The sequence below is a fragment of the Symphodus melops genome (genome assembly GCF_947650265.1).
Source record: "Symphodus melops genome assembly, chromosome: 5".
In the NCBI taxonomy this organism is placed as follows: Eukaryota; Metazoa; Chordata; class Actinopteri; order Labriformes; family Labridae; genus Symphodus; species Symphodus melops.
Window position 1 is genome coordinate 16,624,798 of NC_136695.1, and position 21,596 is coordinate 16,646,393.

At 41.7% G+C, this 21,596-nt stretch overlaps 1 protein-coding gene across 2 annotated transcripts; it reads right to left on the reverse strand.

Moving 5' to 3' along the window:
* Window positions 1-1,760: 1,760 nt before the first annotated feature.
* On the reverse strand, window positions 1,761-20,819 carry limd1a (LIM domains containing 1a). 2 transcript variants are annotated; one of them, XM_079343198.1, is made up of 8 exons: window positions 19,125-20,818; window positions 14,206-14,307; window positions 9,010-9,077; window positions 7,815-7,877; window positions 7,077-7,207; window positions 6,094-6,145; window positions 3,925-3,993; window positions 1,761-3,180 (listed from the first exon to the last, which is right to left on the reverse strand). In XM_079343198.1, exons 1-8 carry the CDS (start codon window positions 20,284-20,286, stop codon window positions 3,046-3,048), a joined length of 1,782 nt encoding a protein of 593 aa, XP_079199324.1. In that variant the 5' UTR covers window positions 20,287-20,818; the 3' UTR covers window positions 1,761-3,045. The 2 variants fall into 2 exon arrangements, with proteins under 2 accessions (XP_079199324.1, XP_079199325.1); XM_079343199.1 differs by lacking the exons at window positions 1,761-3,180; window positions 3,925-3,993; window positions 6,094-6,145 and adding an exon at window positions 6,837-6,924 and having other exon boundaries at window positions 19,125-20,819.
* Between the last annotated feature and the right edge of the window lie 777 nt (window positions 20,820-21,596).

Below are 21,596 nucleotides of genomic sequence, written 5' to 3' on the forward strand. Positions count from 1 at the left end.
TAAAATAGATAGTTTTTCCAGTGTATATATTGAGGAAGTGGGCATTGATTGATGTTTGATGAGAAGGATTGTAGATTATATGGTTTGTATGTGTTGTTATTAGTATTTTTAATTAGTTTGTATTGCTTTTTGCTTTTTTGTTTTTAGATTTGACCCAGGCTCAAACACAGCCCTTGAGCGTCACCTTTAATCCATGCAGATTATGGAGAGTCAAGAGATGATGATGCTGGAGAGAGCATCCTAGCGCCATTCAGAAAGCTGTGGGGAAACAGTGTATGTATGTGCAGAGGCACTTAGTGCACGGGAGACCTTTTGCCAAATCTTCAACTCTCTACAAATGTTAAAATAATGGCTAAGGTAGAAGTAGTAGATTTGGTTGACACATTTCTCTTTGCTGAGAGCCATCGTCCCTGTGTGGCTATGAAGGTTTAACTATGACATCTACTGGCTTTTAAGGGTATTACAGGCACACTCGTCGCTACAGTCTACGGTCGCTATCCGCGGGCCATTGGGGGCCGGGCCCTCCCGTCCCGCATAAATGCTTGTGCCCCCCTACTTGAGGCACAGGTCGTGTTTTGTTGTTTTTTTTTTTTTTTCAAACTTAATATTCATCACAAAGTAAACAAACTCGGTCTTCTTCAGGGGTGGCATTAAACCTGCAGGTCTCTAGTGCTAAAGGCAAAGCTCCTGAACGTAGTTGCGCACAGAGAGGAACTGAACTGTAGCATACAATCTAGTATAACATTAGGATGTAGCATAGAATTGATGTGAAAAATATCACGGATCTAACCTAACCCTAACCCTAGCCCTAACCCTAACCCTACCCTAACCCTAGCCCTAACCCTAACCCTACCCTAACCCTAACCCTACCCCTACCCCTACCCCTACCCCTAACCCTAATGTCGTGTTGATAAATAGGACCACGTGACCACTTGTTATCCTATACGGGCTAGTGGCGCAATGGATAACGCGTCTGACTACGGATCAGAAGATTCTAGGTTCGACTCCTGGCTAGCTCGTAATTTTTCACTTTTATTTGGACATCGAGATGATCTTTTCATTTACAATGAAAGTCGATTTAAAATTAGCTTCAGATTAACATGCCACTGATCACGATTTTAGGTATGATTTATTTTATTCCAAATAAATGTATGTTAAATAATTATCATCATACTTTGGTCCCGCTGTGCTTTGATGAGCTACACCACAGACTTGCCGCCACTTTCTTTTCGGTCTTGCAAATCAATCCAACGAGAGCTGGTTGCGTTGCCTAACATCTCTTAACATTATACAACATACAAACAATGAAAGCTGAAATATAAAAACAGCGTTGTATTTACGATAACATTAAAAATCACAAGATTAAAGGTTCGACTCCTGCAAACAAGACCGTCCATTGAGAGTTTCGAAACATCTGCAAATTGAGTTATTTTTTTCACATTATATTTTGGAATAACATTTCTCTACAGCCTAAATACAGAGGATCACAAGGTCAAGCATGTCTGTACTGCTGCTCCAGACATTATGGCTGTGCATTATGACTGTGGGCATACTACTCCAAATGGTAAACCAGAAGGCCTTATATGGATTGCACCATGGACCATTCATAAACTTCTGTATAAAAATGCAAATAAACAAGCAATCGGACGACATGCACAGTTTGCAAAATTTGCCAGATACTAAGTGTTCCGCACTGAAATGAAAATGTTGTAATGCCATTTGTATGGGGATGGTAAATAAAAATAAAATAAAATACAAAATTAAAGATTGGCCAATTGAAATGAATTTATTAAATATTGTCTTTACAATGATCATACAACACAAATGCATATGTTTGCTCTTCATCTTAACCTTACAGTCAGCTATAAAAAATGACCTAATTTGACACAAGCAACTTTAGTACTACACTAAACCGACACATGAATAATATAGATATCAAAGTAGGCAATCAAAAGTGTAATTAACACTGCACATACATAAGCATGAGGGTTCTTGCTCAGTCGAAAAACAAATAATGAGTACAGGTCTATATCTACTTTTTTTAAAAAATAAACAATCTTTGAAAATGTAACAGCATACATAGAACCACAGACCTAATTTCAATCCCTTCATAGATGCATAAAGAACTCTAGGGTCGAACTCTGCTAACAATAAAATGCATGTGGCGAATAATGGCTGTTGATTGCATTACAGCTCTGAAATAAGTTTTAAGTGTTATGAACCAAAGAGCACAAAAGCATATTAACCTGCTTGATTGAAGGCACTGTTCGCTGTTTTTAATGGAATGGTTGTGTAAAAACATTTTCTATCTTAGTGCATACAGGAATTTTCAAATGATACATGGAAAAATTAAATTGTCACCACAAAACATTCTGGATGCTGATTGTGCCTCCATAACAACAGGTTGTGTATACTCTATTTTCCCGAGGGAAATGTACACAAACAAATTGTGTTACAGATATTTTATCCTTTTTTTTTTCTCCCCAAATTTGTGTTAAGAAAAAAATAGTTCATTTAATTTTCTTCTAAAATTACCTGTTTCTAAGTATTGTGTGATATGACCTTTATTTTTCTCACGGCAAATGAAAAACACATTAGGCAGCTGGGATTTGTATCACTATCCATCATATGGGTCAATCTGAACTGTAATTTTACACCAGAAATGTAAACATAAGATGGGAGGTTTACCCTATATCTTTAATGAGTTGACAATCCAATATTTGCTAAATGAATGGAAATGTTTTTGACATTTGAAAAGAATGATAAAGAAAAGTCTATTGCAAAGTGTACATGTAGTCATATTACACAACGCATTCTAAGAAAGGTTTTGGTTTATACCAAAACTTAATTCAAAACCTCTTAAGGCATCATGAAAACTTCATTAACATTCATTTAAAAATAAAGGCAAGGCAACAGCTCATCTATCATATTAATCAATCCTCTACAACAAGAATTGTAAAAATGTCTGCCCCTGCAGTCAATCACTCCATAGAAGTTCCTCCACGAATCCACCAGATGTCTCCCTCTCTCCACGTGCAGCAGGGATCAGAAGGAGGAGGATGATGTGGAAGAGGAGCGGCCAGGCTCCATGTTCTTCAGATGGCAGGAGTGGCAGAGGAGATGACCATTTAGAGGGTAGCAGCGGTGACCCTCCTCATCGTTCAGCTCCATCTTACATTCCTGTAAAAACACAGAGGTGTTAAAGACAGGTATGGTTCAAGTCAGGAGGATAACCAGTCTGATTTATATACTAAATTTAGATCCTTATTTCCAATGCAACCCCTGAAAAAAATGGATGGCCATAATTACCTCAGATGTGTAAAACGAAGCAATAAGAACAGGTAAAAAGATTTAAATGTATAATTATAAGCTTGTAATTTTATCTCTCGAAAAGCCTCCTGTGGACTTACTCAAAATCTATTTATCTAATTGTAAATATGTGCAGTCCGAAGAGAGTAATTAGATACATGAATGATTCTTTCCCCACCCTTCTGTTTTTTGTTTTCAGACAAGAATTCTGTTTCCAGAAAAGACATCTACTATTAAGAGGCTCTTATTGAACTGTTTTAAAGATAAATAAAAAGAAACACACCAGCCACAAAATAGTTAACACGTCTTTAACAGAAAGCTGCTCCTCACAGCCCACTGATTTTTATTTTCATTGGGTATAAGAACAGCAATTGTCAATCAGTGTATGGGGGGGAGAACTTGAGTAAAATGGTGGGATAGATATGGATGATGAGATGTTGCGTACCCAATCTTATACGCAGTTTGTAATTACTATCCAGACTGTAATTAAGATCTGGGATCTTCACATAATGACTTGTCTTAATGAGCCATTCAGAGCGTCTCTGAACATTCAGATCTCGATTCAAATCTTTATTTTCAGTTTGGTAAGGTAGGCATGTGATTTGTTTAACCCACCTCACAGTGATAGCATTCCACGTGATAGTCTTTGTCCATGGAGACAACTCGTATGGTTTCATCAGAGCCCTGAGGAAGATTAGTAACATTGTGATTATCATTAACATGAATGTTCTGTACATCTGAACTACTCCTCTAAGAGCTTCAGATGTTGACAATAAACCTTTTGGATTCTGGCTATGTGTTCTGAACAAAGGATTCATGCCTGTATCCCCCTTTGAAAGCCTGCCTAAAGTTATTTTGCAGGGAAAAACACAATGAACCTTACCAAGAGCACCCCCGCCATGGCATCTAACATAAAGGTGTGAAAAAAGGAGAAAGGGGGGGGGGGCAAAGTAAACCCACAAGGAGACCCTAGTCTATAAAAGCCATCACCTCTCAAGATGCACTGTCTTCAAATGCTTTAAGCATCAAACGATACAACCAAGTTTTTTTTAAATCATGGACCTCAACAGTCGAGGAGGCCGACAGCCTCCTCTCTGCTCACCACAAGGGCTGAGATGACCACAGCGTCAAGGGACACAAATCAACTCCTCCCTGGCTGCTGCATACATGTAGGTTCTGTCGATCTTCAGGTGCTGAATTCAAGCACGCTTGTTTGTTTGTTTATGCTTTGTTTAATGTTGTTTAGTTTAAAAATAGTTATTTGTTTCATTTAGTTTTATTGATTAATGTTGCTTTCTTTAAATCAACACTGTTGTAATGTAAAGAACAGTTGTTTGTTACTGGTGTATTTACACTGTGACAGGACTGGGTGCGAGGGCTTTGTGTTCGGATTTCTCGCCTTCAATTAAATACAGGTTGTTCATTATTAATAAAGTTAGTATTTAATTTATTAATTTGAGACTGATATTGTAATATTTGGTTGTTCTCTGATATTAGAGTAGTGCCCCTAGGTTTATTAAACTCAGCTGAATAGTAATGTTGATTTACATTCATAATTAAATATAGATTATTAATGTTAATTTGATGACCAAATGTGACTCTATAGAACCCAACATATTTGTTGATCGTATATTTGCTTACAGAAAGGGAGAAACAGAGGGGAAGAACCTTTCCATAGCAGGAGGACAGGGAACTCCCCTGGGCAGTCATACAGCAGCTTACATAAATGCAAAAGACTGACTGAGCCCCCCTACTCAAATCCACACACATACTAACACACACTAGCTCTCCTCTAAATACCAAGCACTGCTTACTGAAAGGGGAGGGCAGGGGACATTCCAGGAGAGTGAGCTCTAATTTTGGACATTTCTTTGTTTTTGCCAACATGTCCTGTCTGTGTGTGACCTGTTCTTCACCACACTATCCATCTGCTCCTCCCTGTCGACATATCTAATCACTGACCAGCCATATCTGGCATCACCTGTAGCTTAGAGGGACATATTTGCTGTATTATATTAATAAATCAATTCTTTGTTTGGGTCATTGCTGAGTGAACACAGGATGATAAACATGTATCATAGGCGGAGCTTAGAGATGGGATGAAGGCATAAAGCTGATCTACAGCTGATACCAGATATGCCTCTAATAATAGTCTTTGTTGCTCAGTGTTGACTCACAGGGGTCAAACTATCATCCAGAGTAAGGTAAAAATAAATCCATGAATATCAGATATTGTGATACACACGCAGGGTTCCTTTCATTACATATAAAACTTTCTGACATTGATCTAGCAAACATTCATTCTTTGTCAACAGCAGCCATCCTGTGTTTTTATAAATCTATACTGGTATGTAACTCAATATTCTAGTCATATGCAAACAGACAAGTACCTCAGGGATTTATAAATGAGGGCTGTCCCTCAAATAATGATCATCATGGTACTATTATTGCCATTGTTACTTGAACTCTCTGTTAACGTTTGTTCATGTTGTTGCTGTCTGTCTGCCTGTCTGTCCACTCTGTCTCCCTCTCTCATTCTGTCTCTCCATCTATCCCACTTTATCTGCCCAGCCAGTCGTGGCAGATGGCTGTCCACTACGAGTCTGGTTCTGCTCTAGGTTTCTGCCTGTCAAAAGAAAGACGTTTTGTGCCACTGCTGCCGAGTGTTTCTGTAATGTGTTATGTAATGTTCCACATAGTTCAATCAGACCTGATGTCAATGTTTATGATTGACTTATTAGAGTTGTATTCAAACATCATCAACATGTTAAAATATTAGCTTACCTCTGAAGGCAGGATGGGCTGGTTACAGGCTGCACATTTAGGGGCCAGGACCCTGTCGTAGTGAGATACAAAAAGAAACAGGACTTTATATAATAAGCAACCTGAGATCAAATTCACTATTTTCAAAGACCACAGCTGTTTATTCTTGATGTTCATCTCCCGACTTTTTAAACCTGCAGTCCCCCCCTCCCCCCTCCCTACACTCTGATTTGTCTATGAGATGGCAGGTTTGCAGATGTGCTGGCTTCCCCTCACTCACATGATTCCTAAAATCCCCAAAAAAGAAGTTAAAAAAAAAAAAAAAACAGGATTTCTTTTTTATTCCCACACACATGGATTGCACATGGAGGTCGGAGGAAAAAAAACAAAGCAGCTCTCAGTGTAGATTGTCATGACTGTGGTTAAAGAAGAAAAAAAAACGTACTGCAAACACAACGAGGTTTGTCTGATTTAATCAGTGTGGAAAACACGTGAAAGCTACCAGACAGCCATTGACCATGTGCACGGCTTTGCTGTACACCAGCAGGCAGAAGAAAGGCTGGAACTGTTGAGGTATAACAGGTGCCGTGGTTTTTAACTTTTACTGCGGAAAACTATTCTTGCACGCGCGACCTTAATTGTTCTCTTGGACATTAAGAGGTCGTCCTGGCAGGGCAGGTTACTGTTCACTCTGGCAGAGAGTTGTCATAGGCCGCACGCAGCTCTTCACACCTCGTACTCGACAGTGTTCTTTCCCCCTTCCACCTCCTCCTCTCTCCCCTACTCCTACACTTCTGACTACACTTCTCATGTGTCCGTCACACGTGGCAGAGGGAAACTCAGGCGACCTTTCTAAATCAGATACAAGGGGAAGTTAGGGACACTGGGAATATGAAACCTGGATTTTTTTTTCTCTCTTGTCATGCTTAACAAATTCAAAACAGACAAATCCCAGCTCACGTGCTTCTGTTTCCTTGAAGCACTGAGCAGCATGTGAGGCTCACCTGTGGTAGTCTTTGAGACAGTAGATCTTGTTTTCAGTATCCACTGTGAAGGGCACTCCGTCGAGGCTCTCGTTACAGATGACACAGCGGAAACAGCCGGGGTGGTACGACTTCCCTAGGGCCTGCAGGATCTATAGAGAGAGTGGTGGGAGAAAGAAAATCATGACATCAATACTCCATTCTGCTTCTGCTATTTCATAGTTTCCTCTCTATCTGTATCCAATAATGTGAAATCGTCACTGTTCTGACAAAAAATCTTTGCCTTTAGATTAGATTCATATTTCATGATCCCTGAGGGTATTTTAAGTCTTAACAGCAGCTAAGAATAAACCCTTGGAGTACTCTGCATGATATATAATAAAAGAATAACATCAAGCCAATAAAGCTTGAAGAAAATGTTGGGATTTATTTAAACATCTTTTTTTTTTTTAAATTCAAGATGAGGCAACTTCAATAAGATAGGAAGGTGTGTAGGAAAAGCAGCACTTCTTGTCTTGGTCACGTTTGTGTGTGTGTTTCACATGTACCCACAAGTTTATGTGTTAGTGAGTGTGAGAGGGACCCATATGGAGATGCGATGCTTCCTCATGAGTCTTTATTCAGATGTGCCCACAAAGAGCTCATTTCGGGGTGAAGTAACTCTTAAGTTCTGCTGAGATCACTTCCGACCGAAACACACAAAGACAAAACCCCCAACCAAAAAGTACACACAACTTCAGAGGAGCAACACACACTCACCATGTCCATGATCAGATGTCCACATGCGTTGCACTTGTCTGCAGACTGCTGGAAACCAGAGTACTTTAACAGACACAGACAACAGTGATGTCATTGGAATTTGGTTATTTAACACATGACTGAGTTCTCTGACTTTATGATTTGGTTTGAGCTCTGAGAAAGTCCACAGTGTCTGTCTGTCATATTTCAAAGTAGACTCAGTGTTAAGAATATGTAGTTATACTAAAACCACTCCTTAAAAGTGCTAAAAAAAAATCACTGTTTTGGCTCTCTGAGAGCAGCCTCTTAACAGTCTGTTACTCAGGAAAATCACAACAGTAAGCACCATTAGGGATTTAGGTGTGTGGACAACTGATTATACATTTGTCTGCAAAGAGAGTGTGATGGAGATTGGCATTTAACTGATGCAGTATTGAAATCTGTCCGCTCAGCATTATTATGTGTTATTATGCAGGAACAGAGTCACCGAGGAGAAGTCACGCTTTCAGGCCTGGCAGAAGAGCAGACAATTACCAGCACATGGGGAGAGGAGAGCGATAGTGAATATGTTTCAGTATTCATTTCAAATGAGCAACTAAGAGCTTTGTGGAGAGGCATTTGGATCAGGTTTATACTGACAGTGGTCCAGGGGGGTAAATATGCACACAGGGAGCTGGATGTATTGATACAAGGATGAGTTGGGAATAACAAAAACAGAAAATATGCACACTGGATAAAAAAAAAGAAAGCTAAAATCTGTAACATATTTCACTAAAGTGTGTTGAGTTAACATTTTCTATGAATTGGCACTTTACAAATATAGATGATTGACTGATTGTTAAACATTTACCCAATCATTTTGCGCGAGTGTGAATGGCCCTGCTGCCCTCCGCTCTGTAAATCATAGCGAAGCAGTTTCTCCACTTACTGACCTTCTTCCAGTCCCACCCAAGGGGGAAAACTGATATGAATTAGCAGCATTAGATGCTCCAAACTGGGCCACAAGGTCACAGTCTCCAACCGATGTTAATGTTATTTAAAGCCTAACGGACTGCAGTCATGAAAATCAATTTAAAGAAAAAGTGACAGAAAAAGAGATGTAACCTTTAAAACATTGTGGATGTTTGCGGGGTGAGAGTAATCAATGTTTGAAGGCACAGCGAAACACTAAACACCTCGGTTAATTCAATGTATGGAACATGTATTCACTACTTACCAGAAAGTCCTCTTCACAGAAAACCTTCCCTCCCACATAGTAGAATGCCTTCCCTCTCAGCTTTCGACCTACACATACAGAAATGTTCATTTGTATCATATATAAATATAGGGGTCTGAAATTTACATCGTAGGTGCATTTCCACTGAGAGACAGAATTAAAAAAATAAATAAAAAAAAAAACAGGAAATCACATTTTATGATTTTTAAATGACTTTTTGTATTTTATTGCTGCACGTACGTTTTTGAACACCTGAGAAAATCAGTGTTAATATTTGGTAAAATAAAATCCTTTGTTTGCAGTTACAGAGGTCAAACCTTTCCTGTAGTTCTTGACCTGGTTTGCACACACTGTAGACGGGATTCTGTCCCACTCCTCGACACAGATCTTCTCTAGATCTGTCAGGTTTCAGGGCTGTTGCTGAGCAACACAGACTTTCAACTCCCTCCAAAGATTTTCTATTGGCTTTAGGTCTGGAGACTGGCTCGGCCACTCCAGAACCTTGATATGCTTCTTATGGAGCCACTCCTTGGCTCTCCTGGCTGTGTGCTTCGGGTCATTGGTCATGTTGGAAAATCCAGCCACAACCCATCTTCAATGCTCTGACTGAGGGAAGGAGGTTGTTGCTCAAAATCTCACAATACATGGCTCCATTCATCCTCTCCTTAGTACAGTGCAGTCGACCCGTCCCCTTCGCAGAAAAGCACCCCAAAAGCATGATGGTTCCACCTCCATGTTTCACTACAGGGATGGTGTTCGTTTCTCTTTTTCCTCCAAAGTCTAGACCAAAAAGTTCTATTTTGGTCTCACCTGACCACATGACTTTCTCCCATGCCTCCTCTGGATCCTCCAGATGGTCATCTGATTTGGTTTCATTTATTTTTTTAAATTCTGTCTCTCACAGTGCAAATGCACCTACAATGTAAATTTCAGATCCCTCCATAATTTCTAAGTGGGAGAACTTGCACAATCGCAAGGTGTTGAAACACAAATGTTCCTCACTGTATATATAAATATAAATATATTGATTCACAATAAGTGGATGAAAGTAAAGGAGAGAAAAGGCAGGTCAGTTATTGGATGTTTAAATGGTGGAAAATCTTGTAAAGCCAGAAACTAGTCCCAGCACTATCGCATAAAGACCGTAGTGATTAATTACACCCATTTGAAGGTAATGGACCCTCTTGCAATATTCATTATATCCTGCTGAATCCCAGGCAGATCAATCAAACAAATGGATCTATGGTGTGATGGTTTCTTAATATAAAATAGCAGGGACAAAGATCCGGCTGCAGTAGGATAAGCAACACATCTGGATCCATGTGACCGAGTGATTCTTGTAGACAGGTGCAACAGTTTAAACTCCCTGTTGGATTTCAAAGACCTCCAACGACCTGCTATTGTTTTTCTTTCTTCCTTTAAACGCTCTTTCCACATGCTGCGTCTGCTTCCTGTCTGTCTGTGGGCTTTCACAGTTCCATGGTTGGGATCTGATGTCTTTGAGCAGCACACACACACACACACACACACACACACACACACACACACACACACACACACACACACACACACACACACACACACACACACACACACACACACACACACACACACACACACACACACACACACACACACACACACACACACACACACACACACACACACACACACACACACACACACAGGCTCACGCCAGCTTACACACAAACAACAGCAAAAAGCTCTCTGCTCACTTCACGTTCCTATTCCTGTCCAGGTCCCACAGGAAGAAGGGGACATTCCTCACATTTTCCGAGAGGGAAGGTGAGGGAGGGGTTAACCTCAGCGAACAGGAGCTTTCTTTATCTCCGGTGATGCTGTTCACGCTCTGCTTACCTGATTACTCTATCCAGATAGTTTTGCACGGCAATTTAGCCACAAGGAATTGCAGCTTTAATTTCAAGATGGGGAAGAAATGCAAATTATGTCGAATTGAAAACAACATTTCTCGCCATACAGGGGAGAGAAAGAGGCTGCTGACATTCCTGACCCCTGATGAAACCATCAACTGCTGCTGTCTTTAAATCAGAAAAGGAGTTAACAGAATTCAAAATGTACCGATTAGAACGATCAGATAAAGCTACATTATTGGTCTTTGTTCCTTGACTTATTAGAGGATTTAATTAGCCATCCTATAATCAATCATCACCTTGAAGACGTGCAACAATAGATCACGCAACTAACACTTTCCACTTTTTGAAAATACTGTGTGGCCTAGAGGTTACGTTGCATGGCCTACGTACTGTACAGCGGATGTAGACCTGCTTGCAGCGGTGGTGGGTTTGAATCCAACCTTTGCTCTTTTTGTGCACATAATCATCCACTCTCTTTCCTTTCTCTCCATCAAAGGGAAGTCAATTGAAACCGTATGATTAATTTTTTTTTTTTTACATCAATGTCACATGAAATCCTCGGAACCAGTTATCTTAAACGACATTATCGTACTTTAATGGGATTAAAATGTTCACGCGGCCAGAACAGCCTGCACAATAACTAACTTAGAAGAAGGCATGTCAATTCCATCAGGCCGAGGTGTGTCAGTAATTACTGACAGACACTGTTGGAATTGTGTCTCAAAAGGATGAAGAGAGGAATGAAAGTGAGATATGGGCCTCTCCTCCTCTTCACGTTCCTCTCTCTCTTTTTGCCCAGCTCGTCCGAGAAGGAATGCTCTGAGCTTTGCCGAGAGATAAGATAAGAGCTTAATTAAAGTCAGGAGTCAGGGCCTACAATTTTAAAAGCACCAGAAAGAACTGTGACAATTGCGATTTCATAGAAAATGTTAAACACCTGAGGGAGAGAGAAAAAACACACCACTTTCTAATTAAACAGCCTCTATGCATGACCTTATTGCACGCCATTCAGAAAAGAAGAACTCCACAATGACGAGGACATGACTTCTTAACGGAGCCTCGAGCCCATTCGTACATCGAGTAAATGACACTAGTAAGACATGTCAGCATCTTATTAAGAACGTTTTCACATTAAAACACTATTTAATAAGGGATTCTCTCTCACCTGAAAAAAAAATGTCCTGCCCCACCAAAGCTGTGTAAAAACTGCTCTGCGCTGAAGAAAAGTCTGATAGTCTCATTTGGTCAAGCTCCTGTCAATCACCCTCGCTGTGTCTAGAAACCATTCGATTCAAGACCAATACCATGTTGTCCAAACTGTGCTGAGTGTCAGCCGACCTGTCTGCAGACCCAATAAATGCAGCGCTGCTGAAAGTTCACCGCATAGTCAAGATTGTTAATAGAGTTCACGAGCATTTCATTTTACATATCAATAGAAACATGAAAAACAGAGGAGAATCTAATAACCAAAGAGGAAATTGCTTTCTTTTTCTTCCTACTTTTGAAGATGTCTCTAGATAATATTCAGTTGGCTACTGTGAAGCCAGTTACCCTGATAATGTAATGAAAGATGTAATAGATTCTGACTTTTACGGGTTTGTAAACATGCAATGTTAGCAGAGAGGAAACAACACCCCCCCGCCGCCCCCCCCCCCTCCAGGAATGTCCTCCTGTCTCTCAGTCCTCTTGAGGAGAGCGGCTGGACTGAGGGCAGAGGAGGAAGTTTACAGTCATAAAGACTTGTGTGACAGTTGTCAACACACGGATTCTGAGATGAGAAAGCGGATCTAATTTAAAGCCTATGGATGTCTGACTGCGTGATGTGATCGTTGGCGTTGCCCCCTGCATGCTGGCTGCATGTGGTAGGTGCAGCGCTCCCTCTGAATGCTCTCCCTGTGTCACACTGTACTTCCATCTTGTTGCGTCCAGCTGACATAACAGCCCCCAGTGTCCTCCTGGAGCCGGACCTATAGAGGGCCCCTATGCCTGCATTCCTCCCCAGCTGAGAATCTTTTCCCTGGGGCCACTCACGGCGAGCACAACCTTTATGCCCTCACACAGAGCAAGCTATGAGAGGTATGTAGTGTGTTAACTCTTCTCTGCACCACCCTTAGACACACACACACACACACACACACACACACACACACACACACATCAGACATCAGCCTCACTCTGAGCCACAATATCCTCTTCTTCATCTCTGTATGCTACAACACATGTATAAACACACGAGAGGAGGGTCAAAGAAAACACAGAGATGTTGGTAATACATTTAAAGGTGGAATCAGCGAGGTCAAAGGTGCAGCGGAATATTGGGCCTGAGTAAGAGGTCACCGTAGTGCCACAAATACTCCACATACCAAGCGTCTGATAAATTTGGAGGAGAAGCTTTTAATTGGTGGAGAGCCAGGTCACACTTCAGGACACACATAGCCAGGGGTTTTGAACCTCAACTTGTGAACTTGATTGGTGGCAAAGTATAACCAAAACAAGGCAAGGGCAGCGCTGTAAGAAGAGACCCCCAAAAAGAAACAAGCTACACTGATACTCAATTATGCAGATCACAGTGAAGGGAACACATCGACAGACCACGCTCAGACGCTTCCTTTGACGCTCTGTTTCATGTAAACATCTCCCTGGATTTAAAGGCTGGATATTCCAACACGATGACTTCATGGAGCTTTTTGCTGTCTTCCTCCGATAATAAAAAAACCAAAAGGACCAAACTGAAGAACATGAATGTTTTTGTCTTCGTTTCTGGAGTGAAGCACTTGTATACAAAGGAGTCTTGCACCTAACCAGTACAAGGTGCAACAACTTGTGCTTGTTTACAACTGTTATACTTGTTTATGCCTACATTCCCAGTCTTTATAAAGATTAAAGTTTGGCTTTCAATAATTTTACACATTTCCCTGTGAAGGTCTGCACACCACCCCACATGTGTTATCTGTACCTCCATTAAATACCAGGACTGGTAGATGAAGCAGCTCTTTAAAAGTCTTGCTCTGTGTGTCTTTGCGTGGGCTGTAGGAGTGACTGGCACACCCAGAAACCAAACACTTGAAGTATCCAACAGTAATCCCTAAATAGTTGTGTGTTTGTTGCTCGGGCCGGTGACAGAATGAAGAGAAAAGGTACCACTTTTAATTCAAGTGAAACAGATCTCTGGAAACCAAAATAGCCTGAAGGTGACATGAGCTTTAAATGTGAGGCGACCAAGGAAGAGAAGGTGAAAGTGCTCAGATGGAAGTGGAGGTTTGTGGGAAAGGCGTGCCGCCGTGTATGTGCTTGTACTTACTACATGCGCTGCAGGTGAAGCAAGAGTCATGGTAAAGGCTCCCCATTGCCTGGCAGGCCTGGCTGGCTCCATACACCGACTTGTTGCACTTCACACAGACTCCTGGAGGCACATGTACAGCAAATGACTGAGTGAGAAGTCACGGAAAAAAACACACAATGCAGTCACTCAATCAAAAACATGAAGACACGGCCCGTATTGTGATAAAGGGGGATTGAAGAGTTGCGTGAGCTACGATCCAGATTAAACGAGACACAAACAATGGGAGCAGAGGAAATACATCCCTCATAAAGGTCAGGAAGCTTGTTAGCGGGCTGTGTCATCGAAGGGGAAATATATCCCTATTTGCTTATTTGACTTGGCTCAGAGGCTGAGAGCTCTGTTAATAAAACCTTTGATATAAAAAAACACACACAATAGTCCTACACTAACAGCACACACAGCCTGTATGCTTTAATATCAAGACACAGGAGTCTTCTTTACATCGCACCAAATTTGAAAAATATGAAAAATGAAAAGGCACAAGAAAAGAGCAAGTTTCCTTTCCTGTGAGCTGAGTGAAGAATAACAGCGCTGCCCTTCACATTAGAGCGCGCAGGCTGATGTTACATAATCGCTCTTTCTACTTTGGACAGCTCATGAACAACTCGGGTTTCCCATGTGATCAACACATAAGACATTTCCATGTAGAGCGTCTGAGGATGCAACACTACCTCCCCAAATACCTGTTGGGAAAACATCATCTTTGTATCCTGCCAATCTCCATCTCCTCCTCTGAGCATGCTCTGTATGACAGGAGGAAATGTGACAGCTGACAAATTAGGCAGTGACAAGTGAAAACCCCCTAACACTGCTGATCCTAATGGGCAGTCAGCTAGCTGCTAAATCAATCAGTTACGGTGTGATACAAACATCCAGTCATGAGGGATTTAAGGTAAAGTAAAGCTAACAGAGGCGGCATTTATGGAAGATGGAAGCCATACCTCAAGCTTCTCCTTTAGAGTAAGGGTATGCGTGTCTGTGTATTTTTAGGGAAATAACCTGTGGAGAAAGAGAACAAGGAGCGCAGCCCAGCCCGGCGACCTCTTCGAATACTGACAAAGAAACTTCTGTCTCCACTGTATCCAACACATATCACGAGGCTGCCTCCTCCAAAAGCACTCTGCTGTGTATAACAAATGTTTCACTTCGACTCTCGCTAACACAATATATGACAGGGGCAGGGCTATAAATATGTTTGAGCTAGTGTATCTCCTAATTCCATTACTGAGGACACATTATGGAGGGGGGATTTAGAGATAAAAGAGGAACATAATTAGAAAACACAATAAAATGGTCATGCGCCCGACCAACTGCAAACCAATAAGTGGCAAGCTATTAAATGACATTCTCTGTTTTTGGTCAAATGTTGACCAGATTCAATTTACAAACAGCGGGGATAACTACCTCACAGAAAACAGAGAGCTGACACGGAGCCAGGGGATTTTTCCGTCATGTTTTATACATAGGACATGTTCCCCTCCATGAAAGCAAAAATGTAATCATGCCCATTTTCTGCTTCACCTTTTCAATAGTGGAACGTAAATGTTCCTTTTTTTTTTTTTTTTAGTTACCTTCTCGTCACAACAAATTTGCTTTTGGCCCGAGTCCCATGTTCCAAAACAGTGTGATTATTCAGGGGGCTGAACCCTTCCTTCAAGTAGGGGGGGGGGGGGGGGGAATCAAAACATGCAACCCTCCTCCTTCTCTCCCTCACCTTTCCCAGCTGTCAAAACTCCCAGTAGATTGCTGCTGCCTGCCTGACAAGCCACTGTAGCCGCGCATTGTAGCAGCTATTGAGTGTTACCTCGACTAAAGTAGTGACAAGGTTCAGGCTCATCTAATAATACACATGACTCAACCTTGACTTTACATCTATTTAAATGCTGCACTGTGTCTCCTAAAGCAAAGGCTTGATGACTCCTTCTTTCACTATGAAACAGAAGCTTAAATGGTAACCTATTGCTGCGCTCCATTTACCGAGCTGAGCGTGTTCCAGCTACAAGTCGGAGAAGCAACATTGGACACCTGCAGGAGTTGCTTTGTTTCGTTAGCTAATACAACACACTACGGGATAGTTTGTGCACAGAAACAACGTGACAGCACGTCCACAGAGAGAACGTGCACGACACCTGACTATCCCTGACTATCTGAAACATATCCATCTCATGCTTTGTACTTGACTCTAAGCTCACTGTGATCTATCTGTTTGCATTTGGTTGTAAGTTAAGAGTTCAAACCAGTCACCAATTTTACAACGTCATCCATTATTTTGGGTTTACAATTGTTCAACAGTTTTCTGTTTGTTTTGGTGAAATGTTTCAAACTGTTTTTACGACTCAGCTCACTTTTTTTGATGTCAGCATCGTGATAAAACATCAGTATCCACGTTTTTGTTTTTTGAAAGATAAATGTCTTGTTAAAAATCGGACTCCACCGTGTCTGTAATTCCACGTTCGATATGCCAAAGTTAACTCAAAGTAACAGAAAGTCAGAAAATCGGCGTCTTGTACAAAAAAAAAAGTGCCGAATGTTGCGTTTCCTGTGGCGTCGTTTTCTAAACTTCTATCAATAGGCACATTAATACCACACACAGAAGTGACATAGCATAATCAACTCATTCAAACACCACAGGCCCTATATAGAAAACACACACACAGACTGCCAGAGCAGAAGCCAAAGAATCCCTGGGAAAAGTGAAAACGAAGCTTTCCACTCTACAGCCAGATGGGATAAATTAATCCTCCGTCTTTACACGACACTAAACACTCCACTGAATGTGTGTAAAAGTAAAAAAAAAAAAAAAAAAAAAAAGAGGGAAGGTGGAACACTTATTTTTTACCCCCCCCCCCTTTAGGTTAAACGTGTCTATAAATCTCACATCCTCTGACTCCAGTGGCCAAGGACAAAGAGGCCTCTAGAACTTGTCCCTAAATCTCTCTGTTTGTCAACTCATCCATTCAGTTGAACCACAGGCACCTCCAACTTATCTGGGACCCCCCCCCCCTATATCCTAAGACCTCATTAGTAAAATTCTTCTTCTCTCTCTCTCTCTCTCTCTCTCTCTCTCTTCGCTCAGACATTCCTCAGTGTCCCCTGGTGTAGTAGTTTGGCACCGGACTCATTTTCCCAGAACCTCCAGCTGCAGTTTTGCCAATCTGCACTCTGTATATAGTTGGATTGATCCCAGCTCTGTGTGTGGATACAACTCATTGGATGTTTAAAACACCAACACGGCCTTGCATCTTTTCAAAAGTGCATTACATTCAGCCCCGACTGGCTCATAGAAACATCTATTTTTCTTTTCAACGATGACGGTGTTTGATGATGAAAAACTAGTCCACACAAGTTTTTTTTTTTTTTTTTTTTTGGGGGGGGGGGGGGGTCTGGCATGAAAGCATGACTCAGAGGATGAGCCACGGTCTAGTGGGGAAACTCCATACAGTAGCAGTGTGTGTGGGCTCTGTGGGAAAGAGAAAAAAAAAAAGACATACGCTTTATGCCTTCAACCTACATTTCTTCTGATTGCATACTGACCGTGCTCTGCCACACATACAACAACTAATACATAACTGCAACAAGTGCTCTTCATGAGCCATGTCACGACCATGACTTATACCACAACATCTTCCCTTACACTCCAACACACGCACATCAGGAGGCTGTGCATTACCATCGTGACATTCCAACAGGAAATTCCTTCGGTGAGTAGGAAGGGTGAGTTGTGTGTGTGTGTGTGTGTGTGTGTCTGTGTGTGTGTGTGTGTGTGTATAATAGGGGTGCTTTGTGGCTTTTAAGATCCATCTCACACTCTCTATCTCTCAGTGCCTTTTCGAATGACCTGGATGTGAACACATCCTGTGATGACTGTGACACAACAAAAACGCAACTAACACAACTTTCAATATATCTCATCTTCTTAACCTTTTCTTGCGTTTGTGATAAAGCTAAGCATGTCTTTTTTTTCCTTTTTTTTCCTTTTTTTTTAATATAGCATCAATTTCCTGATCACTCTCCAACTGTCCAGCTTTAGTGCTGCAGGCGGTCAGTGCCGTCTGCTGATTATGGACGTTCTTCAATAAACATCCCTGCCTACCTCTGTTACTCAGCCTGTCAACAGAAGAACTCAAATACAAAAATTAAATCACTGTCATGACTGCTTGCATCTTATGCGTCTGCCCAAATGCCAGAGCGAGCAGTCCCAGGTGTTTTTTTTGTCATCATCCCTTTTCCTGTGTACATGTACCGACTCATCACATCAAATAATCACGAGAAATTCGCAAACACGTCTGCTGTATGAGTGACATCGAAGAGCAATAATACACAAGTTCAACATGGGAGCTTTAAAACAATCGAAGACCAAAGATCTGTCGGGGCAGAAGTGATCAAGCTCGATCTAGTTATTCATTAAGTCTCCAGGATGAGATAAGAGGAAACAATTCTTCTTTCTGGCCTCGCCCCATCGTTTACTGCCGAAGAGTTCAGCTGCCAAGAGGGTAGACAATGAGTCATTTAAGAAAAGAACATGAACAAATTAGAAAATTATTCTGTCTGCATTCCACAGCAGAAAGACAGAGGCCTCCTGCAGTGTCTGAATAATATATTCAGTTATTTGACGGACATCGAGAACGCCTTCAAAAAGACACAATGCAACTGTTTTCAACGTTTATCTAAAGTCGCACGCACACAACAAGAAGTGTGTGTGTCGGTGTGGAAGGGAAACACAGAAGAAGTGTGATGGTGTTAGCGTGTGCATGATGAAATCAAAAAGAGGATTTATTATCCAAATGTTGGGTGGGCAGTTCTGTTGGTACCTTGCTTTTACAGTAGTGAACTAACCAAACTTTTGTTTTGGTGCTAGCTAGTCTGAACTGTCTTACCAAAGTAGTCTGCCTTTGGTTGGGTATCCATCTCCTTCTCCAGTCGTTTGGTGAGGGCTTCTAGTTTGATTTCAGCAGCTGAAGGCCCTTGTTCCAGGGGCTGCGAAAGGAGAGACTGGGAAGACAATTGGACAGGCTTAAGGGGGCACAGGATTTCAGCTGTAGCACTTGTGGCCTGTCCAAAGCCGGGTACTTGGTTCTGACCTTGAACTTTGCTACTGCTTTTGGAGACATTTCCAGGGAGTAAGGCAGGAGATGTCACAAGTGCTTTAGGTTGAGTTGTTTCAGACGTTACAGGTAGGAGCAAGGGAATTGCAACAGGACCATTTTGGCCAGTGGAGGCTCTAGCAGTCGGTGCATAGTAAGGAGCAGACTGTGTGGAGGGCTGAGGCTGCTTGTTGAAGTCAGCTCCTCCAGTGAAGGCACTCAGAGGCAGGGCAGGGATGAGGTCTGGTTTCGCAGAGCCAGAGGTCTCGTCAGACCATCCTCTGGCTGGACCAGCAGAGGAGGATGGACTCCTGTTTGGAGGCTGAGTGACAGCCTGATTCTGCTGAAGTAGCAGGATGTTGGTGGAGGTAGGTGCAGGCAGTCTTTGAGGCTGCTGCTGAGATAAAATGCTGCTCCCAGACAAAGTTGGAGAAAGGTGATGAGAAGGGCTTCCAGGGCTGGTCGGTGCAGGGTTGTTGTTTGGGTATAAATGAGGCTCTAAGCGCTCCTTATTATCGTAATTGTTTCCGTAGCCAAACGCCCTGCTGGCTTGAGGTTCAGACTGAATGCCTGTGAGGTGTTTCTGACCGTCAAACTGTGCGTACTGATTCCCAGCCGTGGTACCTGGCACAGGGCCAGAGAGAATCGGGGGCTTCGCTGCAGCTTCCCCCGGCTGTCTGTGACTGTTGAGAGGCGGTCTGTCTTTGGTGTAATAGTTGCTGTTGTGGCCCCCGTTCATTTTAATAGCCTGGTTGTTTTTCGCCATCTCCTCTTGGTGCTTCTGCATGTGTATTTTTGTCATTTTAGAAGCAAACACTTTTCTCGTCTCCTCAAAGTCTGGGTTGTTTCCTGCGTCCCTCCTGGTTCGAAATAAACCATCTCTGGAGGCTTCATACATGTTTAGGTCTTCAATAAACTTACTCGCCTCGAGTCCCAAATCCTCATATTTATCCATTTTGAAGATACTTTGTGCGTCTGGTGCAACAAAGACAAAGTTACAAGTCCTCGTATTTAAATGCTGAGGCAGAACGAGTGTGTAAGGATATTTCCAGAGTACAGTCAGGTCTTTGACAAGCGACAGAAGTCCAGTCCCGGAGCGAAACTTTTTAACTCCAAAACTTTCCCGTCCGGTAGAAAAAAAAAAGTTAAAAGTTTGGAAAAAGTCGGCGTCCTCCTTGTGATTGCCCCTCCGCCCAGTCTCCGTCTGTCTGGTTATAAAAGTGAGCAGATCCCAGATCCGATAGCCTGGACGACCCCGCAAACTGCCCCCTCCTCCCTCTTAGTCCCAGCGGGGGAACTTCATTCAAAACTCAGCCCTCTGTACGTCTGCCGGGAACAAGAACGCAGACTTTTAAAGAGTTTAAATGATTAAAACTTCGTCGGAATATCAAAAGTGGACTGATAAAAGTAGTCTACCGTTATATCCGTACGTGGCCACCGGACAGTCGTCACTTGGGACTGAACGCAGGGAACGGTTTGTATTTTTTAAAGGTGCAGTACTCCCATTAAGCCACAAGTCAAAGTCCACCTTAATGTGACGCGTGTTATAATTAATCACGCTTTTACCGCTCACTGTTCGCTGTCTTTCTTAAAATAGGGGAACCTGGGGGCAGATATTCGCTCTCTGGTTCCGCTCAGAACTGACCTTCACATCCTGTGTCACTTTTAAAAATATCAGCAGTCTGTTGACTCAGCCTTCTCTCTTAGTCAGCACAGCATTTAGTTTTTCTTCATTATCACTGAATGAAAGGGCAGAAGTGTGAGGTGTAAATGCCTTAATTTCTCCACTACACATACGGAAATATTGTAGAATACCTTTACTCCATATTACTCTATTGCATGTAGCCTATTTAAAAAGTTAAATTAGTTTTATTCAAATAGTGTAGCCTATAGGACCTCCAACAACAACAAAAAAAAGAAATATCCCAATATTGGAAATTTTAACATGACTTAACCCTTAATGAATTTAGGATGATTGTTCATAACTAAGATTCAAATTAGCTTATTTAAATTTTTTGTGTGTGTTTTTATCATAATAGGTCTACATTTAGCTCACAACAAGCAACTACAATGTTATTTCAAAGCAGAAGTTTAAGTGTAATTGAGTGTTTAACAATGTGCTGTCGCTATTTTTAAACAGTAGTAAATAATATAAATACTTCTACCACTGCTTAGGTTCAGTTGCGGTAAGTGAGCAGGAACTATAAAGTGAAGCAAAGCAGGAAAGGGTTTTTATTTTTAGATATATTTCAAAGAGCAAAAAAA

What these genes read in the sequence shown, in the direction of transcription:
- limd1a (XM_079343198.1), bottom strand. Translation starts at nt 20,286, where the DNA reads ATGGATAAATATGAGGATTTGGGACTCGAGGCGAGTAAGTTTATTGAA. An exon ending in CTTCACCTGCAGCGCATGTA is followed by an intron (nt 9,078 to 14,205) that starts GTAAGTACAAGC and finishes CTGTATGTGTAG; the next exon opens with GTCGAAAGCTGAGAGGGAAG. An exon ending in TCTGTGAAGAGGACTTTCTG is followed by an intron (nt 7,878 to 9,009) that starts GTAAGTAGTGAA and finishes TGTCTGTTAAAG; the next exon opens with TACTCTGGTTTCCAGCAGTC.